The sequence below is a fragment of the Lolium rigidum genome, chromosome 6 (assembly GCF_022539505.1).
Source record: "Lolium rigidum isolate FL_2022 chromosome 6, APGP_CSIRO_Lrig_0.1, whole genome shotgun sequence".
Classification (NCBI taxonomy): Eukaryota; Viridiplantae; Streptophyta; class Magnoliopsida; order Poales; family Poaceae; genus Lolium; species Lolium rigidum.
Window position 1 is genome coordinate 106,870,884 of NC_061513.1, and position 10,999 is coordinate 106,881,882.

Genomic DNA, 10,999 nt, shown 5'->3' on the forward strand with positions numbered 1-10,999 from the left:
CTAAAGGTATGCAAGATAAGTACTCATGATAATCCTGCTGATATGATGACAATGTCGGTTCTTGACAAGTTTGAGTTTTGCTCGAGCTTGATTTGTATAACTGATTTTGGAGCCATCAAGTGTTTTCTTTGTTGTTCGTGTCTCAAGGTGCAGTTTGTTATGTTATGATCCAAATTCGTATAAAAGGGAGGCTAACTTCACTTCTGACGAGCGTAGTGATCGAGGCCCGTCGTTAGGTAAGCTTGAGTCGAAGCCCCCCGCTGTACGGATTCTCATCACCGCCTATTTATACCTTGATATATTGAAGTTTTATTGATTGACGCCCGTGGTTTTACCCCCTCTGTGTTGTAGGGGTTTTCCAAGTCTTTCACTGCGATTTCCTTTTCATTCTTCGTTATTGCTTGTCGCGTTTATAACACATTTGTCATCGTGACACATCATAGCATCCCTACATGAACAAAGCTTGCTGTCAAAATTATTCTCGAGGTGGTGGACAAATTAAATTGAAAACACCAAAACAACACAAAAACACTGGCATTCTTTGGCTGTATAATGTAACAATTCATAACAACACAATGTAATCCATGATGTACACATAAAAATTCAAATAACAAAGCAACACAAAACATCACTCAAATATATACATCCACGGCCCTGTGTGCCTCTGCGCCAAGCCTTACTAGTAATGGTATATGGAAGTTCCCCTAATATCAGCAGGGTGCACCAATACTACAATATGTAACCCAGTAATGCCCTATATTGATTTGCATGTCATTATGGACGTGTTTGGTAGCCCAGCTTCGCCTTGGCTCGCATCGGGTGCAATTTTCGGCTCGTTTGATTCCTGGAAGGCCTCCGCATTGTGGCCCAACAGCTTCTCAAAGCACCCTTGGGACATGCCTGGAGAAATGCCCGAATTGGCGGTTTCTAGACGGCCTATCCCATTGTCTTCACTCTTCCGCTCGACGGATGCAACCTCTGCACGTGGACTTGCTTATGCTCACTCTCCCTTACACTACTGCACACACCCTCTCTTCAAATCAACACAACCATACTCCGAATCAAAATAAGGTGTATATGAAAAAGATGTGTGACGATGATATGAATCAATTCCGACAATCGGTTTCGAGTTTTGAAAGTTGTAAATCGTCAATTTCGTGTAAATTCATCGCACACGCTCAACCGTTTGAAATTTACTTTAAGGAGTAGGTTCACCTCACCATACAGCATGACTTTCGTGTTGAGAGGTTTCTGTTCCCCGTACATACATAGATAAATAAATGACTCGCTAGTATAATGTAATGTGTAGGTAGGTGTGAGTATAGCTTCATCAACGGCGACGTGTTGATGATATGTGAGAAGTGAGAGGTGATAATCCATGGTGGTGGCAGCATGGTGATATTCGTCTTCATGGTCGGCGACGTGGTGATGCTTGTGAGCGGCGTGACCGACAGTGTCATGGTGGTATTCAGGTTCGTGGTCGGCGACATGGTGATGCTTGTGACGGGCGTGAACGGCGGTGTCATGGTGGTCTTCGTCTTCGTGGTCGGCAACGTGGTGATGCTTGTGACCGGCCGTATCATGGTGGTCTTCGTCTTCGTGGTTGGCGACGTGGTGATGCTTGTGACGGGCATGAACAACGTTATCATGGTGGTGTTCGTCTTCGTGGTCGGTGACGTAGTGGTGCTTTTGACCGACGTGACCGGCAGTATCATAGTGATTTTCGTCTTCATGGTGATGCTTGTGATCGGCGTGAACGACAGTGCCATGGTGGTGTCTAGCTTCGTGATCGCCGACGTGCCGAAGCTTCTGAACGGCATGAACAACGATGTCATGGTGGTGTTCAGCTTCGTGGTCAGCGACATGGTGATGCTTGTGACCGGCGTGAACGGTGATGCCATGGTGGTGTCTGGCTTCGTGATCATCGACGTGTCGAAGCTTGTGAACGGCGATGCCATGGTGGTATCTGGCTAGGTGCTGATGCTTGTGATGAATGAGGTAAGGTCACCAAGTTAACATATTGGTTAGGCTAGGAAAAGCATGCGACCAACCAAATAAAGTGACACTTGGTACCAACTGATGCAACCTAGTCAATCAAAAGCGCCCTAACCAAATAAAATGACACTTGGTACCAACTGATGCAACCTAGTTAATCAAAAGCGCCCTAACAGAATACATCATGCGTATACTGATCACATGTTGCTGTATAGCTACATCCCTTTTCTATCCCCATCCGCCCGGAATCATGTTGCCCCGAGAATCAATAGTGGCCGTGGCACGATTATGCACGGGCTGTATCTTTTAGCTACTGAAAGTCTGAAACAGTGTGCTCCTTCCATAGTAACGGACTGCAACGCTGTCATGTGAGGCTTCCACTGAGCACAACAGATGCTTGTGTCACGGCCCTGGCTACTCTGTGAATCTCGTGCTGCACGAGCTTCCAGGATGTTGAAGTGTTGGTGCTCCTCGCGGTGGCTATGGCGTCGGCTATACCAGGATACGATGCGGTATCCCAGTCGTTCTGTTCTGAAGGTCCATATATCTGCGACAGGTGACACTAGCAAATTAGAACTACAGCTGCAAAACTGAAGATCGCTAGAATACGAGATCCTGCAGAGAATCCCACAGAAGAAAAAAGTGTGGATGAGTTATTATTCACTGACCAGATGTTTGTACCATTCTTGCTTGAAGATACCTTCCCTGTTAGTGAAGGCTCGCTCCGCCTGCATAAGTCGGTCGTTGAGTCCTCGGATCTTGATCGAATCCTTGCTAAGCTGCTTGCTTGACAGTTCCCTCTGAATATCCTGAAAAACATTCGGATTCCTTGGGCATCATGATTCATGAGAAGTTAAAAAGCTAGCATGCAGGATTGTATTAGCTGAGAAGCAATTCTGAAGTAACCAAGTTACCTTTCGCTCACTGTCTACTTTGGTAGCTGCTCTTTCCAGAGCTTTGATTGAGTTGTACAAAGGGGAACAACTGACAGGCGTCCCCTTGACCGCCTTCTCTACTACCTTTGTGTATGCCTGAAAAAAAGAAAGGAAATGTCGAGTTCACAGCGCTTGTAGTTAGGGTGTCAAGGTGGGATCCCGGTGGGATGTCATTTTGTACTATGTAGTTCAAATTTTAATGTCAAAATTTGTACTAAAAAAGTCAAATTATACTACAAGTGGGACAAAAGTGGGATCCCACTTGACACCCTTACTTGTAGTGATCTTCCTTTATTTGTGTGACCCTGCATCCAAATGTTGTTGCGCTCAGTGGAGAGTGTTACCTCAAGCTCGGTTGTGTAGGACATGTAATTGAAGGGTATGACATCTTCATCGGCAAGTCTCAAAGCCATAATTCCCCAGATGCTAGCAGCTGTGAAATGAGAATGTTGGTTACCATGTAGCACGGTGCAGCAAATGCCAGTACCAACAAATCGCACAAGAAGAATAGAGAGCAGTACCTGCAACATGCCTACGGAACCCAGGATCTGCAAACTTCTCCATCCACACGAAGTCATCGTATAGAGAGTGGTAAACCGGATATCCTGGCCCTGTCAAAGTCCAAGGCGCTCCATTAGAGATGCGAAAATTCATAACTTTTTTAAGAGAATAAATTCATTAGAATTAGTAACAAGAAGTGCCCTACCTTCTCCAAACGCCATGTTGGTTGATGGAATACCAATATGTTGGACGAATGCTGCATAATCTGATCCTCCGTTGCCTAGTCGCCCAATCTTCATGCAGGAAGTCAGGAACAACATATGTTAGACTGCAGTAAATAACTAGTTCTGTTTCTCAGAGCTGGAACTGAATTATTATTTTTGTGAGGAAAATGCAAGAACTGAATTTTACAGGTGAAGATTCAGAAAAAATCTGAGAAGCTATACGCCTTATATTACTCAAAAAAGGAACTGAAACTTGACATGAATTACTACTATATAAGTGATGTCGTTATTAATTGTACGAAGAAGTCATGTTACAACTCACCGTGGGAGAAACACTGGATTTGACCCATGCATCATACACCGTCTGAGAAGAATTGTCAGGATCTTGAACCTTCATGAATTAAAAAAAGGAACAATATTTTGACTTTTTGAGAATCTTAAAACCGAAAAATGACATAAGCATAAAATTTTCTCATACAGGTGCTTCAAAGTGGAGACACCCAATGTTGACCACTATTTCAGTAGTTCCACATTGTGATGAAAACAAAATGAAGTACTACCTCTGTCCATAAAAGGATGTCGCAAGTTCGTCTAAATTTAGATGTATCTGCACGCTCTTTAGTGTATAGATACATCTGATCTGAATATAGATAAATCTCCAACATCCTTTTATGGACGAGTACTATCATATACATACCAATTTAATTGTTTCCAGGAGGAGCTCATCAAGTTGGGGAGTTGTAGACGGGAGTAACCCCTGACCAACTACTGAAACGTCTACATTTAGGTATGCAACAGCTCTGGTAGAGAGCATCTCTCTGTTTTCCTCAACCCATTCAGTGGATCCTGTCTGCATAAACGTAAATGGGTGTAGCATTGCCGGTTCATAATCTGCTTATCTCTCTATAAATTGGGACGAATGAATGTGGTACAGAGTGAGGAAGACAGAGACATACCAATCCGTACTCTTCCGCATCCCAGCTACAGAAAATGATGGTCCTTCGAGGTCTCCATCCTTGCTTTTGCAGCACTGAGAATCTTTGAGCTAACTACATGGAGAACAGGTGAAGTGCGTGTGTCAAGTAGACATGATCATACTGTTTAAGATTTGTGCTGATGTGATAAGTCAAATTCCAGTATTCAAAGGAGTCAATATTACTGTACTATGGACAGTGCTAAATTAGTGAAAGGAATAGCCTACTGGATTGCTGAGAACAAAATGTTTTTACTTGAGAATTACCTCGATCATAGCTGCTGTTCCACTATTGGGATCAGCTGCTCCAAACGTCCAGGCATCACGATGGTTACCTAGGATAACATACCTGTGTCAGGAAAGGTTAAAATTTTGTTAATTCAGTCACATCCTAGTAGGATGATCCTACCCCGTTTGGTAACACAGTATATCTCAGACCTGTAAATCAATGATTATCTATAGAAAGCCACAGATACAATACCCCTGGCATCTCGATTGATAATATGACAAGCCTAAATAGGAGCAGATCTATCGAGTCTAGAAGCAAGAAGAGGGCTGCTACAGCAAAGGCATCTGCAGTTGCTTGATGGTTGCCCCTTTGCCTTGGCATGTCTTTGTTGGCGCGGTGTAGGTGTATCGTGTCTAGAGTGTTCGGTTGTGTGCCTCCGTAGTGTCATGTTGGCATGAGTGAGTGTGGCCTTGTTGTTCGGGTCTTGTGTCAGGCTTGGCTGTTGGTGAGTGTGGTGGTTGGTGTTTGGATGTGCTTGGCCCTATTGTTGTAGGTTTTCGCTCGGTTTTTTCCTAAAAACTGAGAACCTTTTTCTTAATTAATGGATGAGGTAAAGCTTTTGCCTCCATTAAAAAAAATAGGAGCAGATCAGATGCTTTAGATTGATAATATGAAGTTGGAGCGGCTAAATAGGAGCAGATCAGATGTATTAGCCAGAGAACTTTCTGATCAGCAAAGTTTATTACAAAAATGTTATGGTAGGTTAGAACAATAGAAAACTATGTGTTTCACAATAATAGCTCACAACATAATTGGATGCAAACAAGCAAGCTAGCAAAGGCGACATGCACTTGCCAGGATATCATATATCTTAGAGTAAAGTCTGTATTGAACCTTGAACTCGTAGACGGTGTTTGGATCAAACCCCAAACTCTCGATCCTTGAAATCAGCACCCTGTGCTTATAAATCCCGGCCAATTTAAACCTTGAATCTGTCGGTAATAGTTTGGCGCACTGGAAAACTCCGATCCCGGCCAGGATTACACTCCACTCTCACGAACTAATATGACCTGCATGTCATGGTCATCTCTCTCCTTTACATATTTCTTTCCTGCCTCTACTCCTGAATAAAATTTTCATTTGCCATTCTGTGTTACCTACCGCTCAGCGGCATCAGCATGGTATCGCTGCAAAGTTCATTACGATCTCACAAACTCTTGTAGATATGACTGAACTAGGCAAAATACATTGCACACAATGTTCCATCACATCACGGCGCTAGAAGGCGATGGCTTTGTGCAAGCAGTGGAGTGATGACAGGGTGTTGCTGGGTTAGAGTTGGAGGAAATATGCTAAGGTGATATTGCTGCAAGCCTGCAAAAGCACCGTCCATACCATTGGCATTAACACAAACACCTAACCTGCACATAAACAACCTGTACGTAGCTACACCCGAAGCCTGGAGTTGCGGTGGTAGATGGGGCGGATGCGTGGGGGTCTTTGTGGTCAGGAGACGGCAGGGTCCAGAGAAGTGGGGTTGACAGCGACGAGGTCATCGTGGTTGTGGCCGCCACCGGAGTTGGAGGATCCTGGCTGGGATTGTCCAAATTCCCGTGCGCCAAACTAGTTCGTACAGGTTTAAGGTTTAGCTCGAGCGGGATTAATAAACACGGGGTGCTGATTTCAGGGATCGATAGTTCAGGGTTTAATCTCCACATGCTCTACGAATTCAAGGTTCAGTATAGACTTTACTCTATATCTTACTCGATAAGGCAGGAGGAAATTAGCCACACTTGAAGGTCTACGAATGGCCCACTCGGAATTTGGAAATGCGCAAGCACGATGCATATACTAGTACAACTTGCAGTACTACAATAGAAGCTTCCGTGACAAAGCAGAAGAGGTCATTTTACAACCAGAAGTTGCACCACTTGATGGTTGATGATGCAGAATCGGAGAGAATGAGTTACCTGTCCGGCTCTTGTGCGCCTTCGATCACCGCGAAGACATTCTCAATCGTCGCCATCGTATCATTTCCCTGAAAATTCCAAGACGAAAAACATCAGTACAGCTACAAATTGAACTATACGAAAATTCAGTAAACGAGACAAACGCGGCTTGAATTCTCCGCAGTACTTGATAGGTGAGGTTCAGAACGGCCGGCCCCGGGCCAAGGCGGTACACGGGGCTGCCGTCCCGGCCCTGCCAGTCCGCCGGCGCCACGGCTCCCCCCAGAACGCTCTGGATTTCCGCCGCGTCCTGCGCCGACACCGGGAGCGCCGGGATGCCCGGCATGTCGTCCGTGGCCATGGCGTCCTCCATGTTGACGCGCTCGCACCCCTCGGAGGATGCCCACATCGGCGTCGTCGGGTCACCCACGCCGCGGAACAGGCTCCCCACCTGCACGCCGGTGGGCGGCAGCCAGCGCGTGTCGGGGAACGACCCCTCGCCGGGCGGGCCGCCGTACTCGAGCGGGTCGGTGTACACGAGGGCGGCCGCGGCGCCCGCCGCGCGCGCGTTGTGCACGATGTCCTCGCAGTGGATCCTGCCGTACCGCGCGAGCGCCACCTTGCCCGCGACGTCGACGCCCGCGGAGGCGAGGTAGGCGAAGTCCTCCTCGCGGCCGTAGTTGGCGTACACGGCCTCCGCGGACACGGACCCGGAGGCGGAGTAGGCGAAGAAGGTGGGAATGGCCTCCGCCGCGGCGGCCGCGTAGGGGTCGTTGGGGTAGGTGTCCTGCGAGAGGGAGAAGGACTTGGTGGCGCGGCCCGGCGCGGAGAGGGAGAGGGAGCGGTGGACGGGGTAGGAGAGGAGGACGGAGTAGGGCGTGATGTGCGCGGGGAAGGAGAGGGAGGAGAGCGCATTGAGGACGTAGGCGGCGGTGAGGGAGTTGGCCTTGGTGCCCGCGACGTGCGGGTGGAGGGTGAGGGCGCGGAGGTGGGTGGCGGCGGTGTCGTTGGAGCCGAGGGAGAGGAGGAGGGAGGCGTAGTTGGTGGACGGGTTCGACGGGGAACAGAGGAGGACGAAGAGGAAGATAGCGACGGCGCCGCCACCGATGGCGAGCATGGAGGAGAGGAGGCGCCTCCGGCGATGTGGTTTGGTCGGCGGAGGCGAGCGGGAGAGGAGTGAGGCGGCGTCGAGGCGGGACATGGCGGGAGAATTCGGGCTGTGGTAGAGCGGAGTGCGCAGAGAAGCTGGCTGTGTAATGAAAGTGGGCCGCTCTGCTTTGCTCTGTTTCCGCTAGACCGCCGTTTCCAGTTTCCTATTTCGCGGCGATAGCGACGAGTTGACCAGCGGACGTGTGGCGGCAGCTGCGATTGCGATAGTACTGCACGTGCTGAATTTTCTGGTACTATTTTTTTAGAGAATTTTTCTGGTTTGACACTTCGATAGTACTCCCTGCGTTCCAATTTACTCCATCTTAGAATAAATCAAATAAATTAGTACTCGATTTATTACTAGTAGTACTATTTTAACTACTACTGGTAATTCAAACTATATATTAAATGTAGTGATCTTGAATAAAGAGAGCAAGACCATTTTGTTATATGTGTTTTTGTTACATATCCGAGACCATTCAAGACACTTTTGGAACACATCTCTCGTACCATTATATAGAGCTCACATTTCTAAATGTCACTAAACCGTTAAATGTGTGACTCAATGGGTTCGGATATATGTTAACATGTCCGAACCACCTTCCACGACAATGATTGATGTCGAGCGTTTGATAACCGCATCAATCCTCACACAATGTACTCATTTACTCATTCTGCATCATTTGTGTTCCTCTGACACAACAACTTAGTCATGTGTCTGACCAGACGATGGAGAACACCATGATAATTGAGTGGGGCACCAAAGTGTATCTCATTATGGGAGTAGCAGTTCCCATAACTACATCGCGAGGAACTATATTATACTATCTGGTATGAACAAAGATCACATTTATTGTCGGTACGAGGTAACGTTTGATAATCTCTGTGACATCCATATTGTATCCAAGTCTGCATACTCATCAACGGTACGACGACATCGACACATAAGGCCAACTAACCTACTTGACCAAGCTAGTACCCATTATATCATGTGGTTGTAAGGTTTTTCACAATCTTCGAATCAAAGACTTATTAGGACCCTTATGGGGCACTCATGATGGATTGTCCCCTCCAATCAGTGAAGGGCAGCCAACCGCTCCTTCAATATCTGATCTAGTTGTCGCCGCACCCGTGTTTAGATGGTAAGTTTCACCAATAGAGGAAACATCAATGACTAAATAGTCTAGCTCAATAAAAACTCAACAACTATCAAAATGTGTGTTTAACCCGTAGGTCGATCAATTCCTATGAAGAGGCAAGAGAAGGTATCCTAATGATTATTTAGCATGGTAAGAATTTATACTATATCATGATTACTATATAATCTCTACTCAGGGTATCAGGTAAAAGTCGATGGACGGATCAGAATTTGTGTGTCAATCGGCATGCTAGCTACTGAAACAAAATAAGATATATAATTTAAAATAATAATGCAGTATGCATGTTGTAAAAGTGGGTTAAACAGGGGAGAGGACATGCCTTGGTTTTCGTAGTACGGTTCTTCTTCATAGTATTGATTCAACCAGTTCTTGTCACTCCCTACTCGTCAAAATGATGTACCACAAATAAATACAACTTCGAATAATCACAAATAAGATCCAAATAGATAGTGTGTGTTGGCCTTTCAACATGCATAGAGTAAGAAGAAAGAGACCGGAATGATTTCATTGGGATTTGGGTTAATTAAAGCATATGGCATAGTGATCGTTCTATTTTGACAAAGAAAATATTCCAAAAAACATATTTAGCCAACATATATAATGGCGTAACCTTGATATATATGTAGTGCACAAACAATTTATATGCTAACTAGTCATGCAGAAGCATAAGTAACACTCTTAAGATTAGAACAATTCACATATGCGACAGTGAGCAACATCTAAATTTTAATATGCATGAAGCAAGTAAGGTAACGATATGATGACATTAATGCACATGTGATAGGGTCATGGCAACAAAAGAATTGCATGTTAAATTAATCTTCCTAATGAGCTTCATGTAATAAAATAAATCATATGATTACTATAGCCAACGCATGATGGAAAAGTAACATAAATTTAAGGTTTACAACAACAAGACATCCTCTACTGATAAAAACTAAACTAGCTAATTAACACTACAAGAGATGCATGTAAGGTAATTATTGAGATACATATCCTTATATATCCGGATGTGTATCTTCTGTAGTTATGTATAGCGATACATATCTTTGTATTTATTATTGGGCCCGCCTCCTTCCTTGTATAGTCGAGGACGTGGCCTATATATGTAACGCCATATGCACCCAATCAATACATTGTGAGTTGTATCCTTTTCTACATGATATTAGACACCTATCGTTCCTAACCTAGCCGCCGCGCCCCTCCAACCCTAGCGCCGCCGCCCTTGTGCCGCCGCTGCGTGTGCTCCTCCTCACGCCGCGCCGCCGCCGCACCTGCAGTCGCCGCCGCGCCTCCCTCCCCAACCCCGCGCCGTCGCCGTCCCCCGCGCGCGTCGTCATGTCGTCGGTCTCCAACGGCAGCAACCCCTTCGCCTACAACCCATGGACGGGGGTCATCTACGCCTACAGCATGCCGGTGCCGCGCCCGCCGACTCACCAGGCGCACTTCACCGCGACACCTCCCTACGCCTCGGCCTTCACCGCCACGTCGCCGTCCTACGCCCCGGCCTACCACGCCGTGCCCGCACCTGGCTCTTACGCCGGTGGCGGCAACTGGTTTATGGACACGGGCGCCTCGTCTCACATGGCCACTCACCCGGGGTAACCTTTCCCATTATTTTCCCACTTCCACCGAGTCTCGCATCATTGTCGGTAACGGCGACGGTCTTCCTATTTCTCACATTGGTTCTGCTAATTTTCCTTCTACTTCTAAACCACTGTCTCTTAATAATGTCCTTGTGTCTCCCCGAGCTTATTCAGAATTTAGTCTCTGTTAAAACTCTTTCTCGTGACAACTACGTGATTGTTGAATTTGACGCGTTTGGTTTTTACGTTAAGGACGCCCGCACCCGGATGGTCCTCCATCGATGTGAGAGCCCCGACG

General features: G+C 46.4%; 1 protein-coding gene across 1 annotated transcript; it reads right to left on the reverse strand.

Moving 5' to 3' along the window:
• Positions 1 to 2,342: 2,342 nt before the first annotated feature.
• Positions 2,343 to 8,007, reverse strand: LOC124666631 (probable glutamate carboxypeptidase LAMP1). The gene is made up of 12 exons (XM_047203971.1): positions 6,994 to 8,007; positions 6,828 to 6,895; positions 4,896 to 4,977; positions 4,612 to 4,704; positions 4,353 to 4,505; positions 3,978 to 4,046; positions 3,637 to 3,724; positions 3,452 to 3,541; positions 3,275 to 3,363; positions 2,910 to 3,026; positions 2,664 to 2,804; positions 2,343 to 2,542 (listed from the first exon to the last, which is right to left on the reverse strand). Exons 1-12 carry the CDS (start codon positions 8,005 to 8,007, stop codon positions 2,360 to 2,362), a joined length of 2,187 nt encoding a protein of 728 aa, XP_047059927.1. The 3' UTR covers positions 2,343 to 2,359.
• Positions 8,008 to 10,999: the final 2,992 nt, after the last annotated feature.

Excerpts from the sequence above, each read along its gene's own strand:
- LOC124666631 (XM_047203971.1), bottom strand. The coding sequence starts at position 8,007 with ATGTCCCGCCTCGACGCCGCCTCACTCCTCTCCCGCTCGCCTCCGCCG. Across the intron at positions 4,506-4,611 it reads ATGCGGAAGAGTACGGATTG|ACAGGATCCACTGAATGGGT; the intron begins GTATGTCTCTGT and ends ACGTTTATGCAG. Across the intron at positions 3,027-3,274 it reads CCTACACAACCGAGCTTGAG|GCATACACAAAGGTAGTAGA; the intron begins GTAACACTCTCC and ends TCTTTTTTTCAG.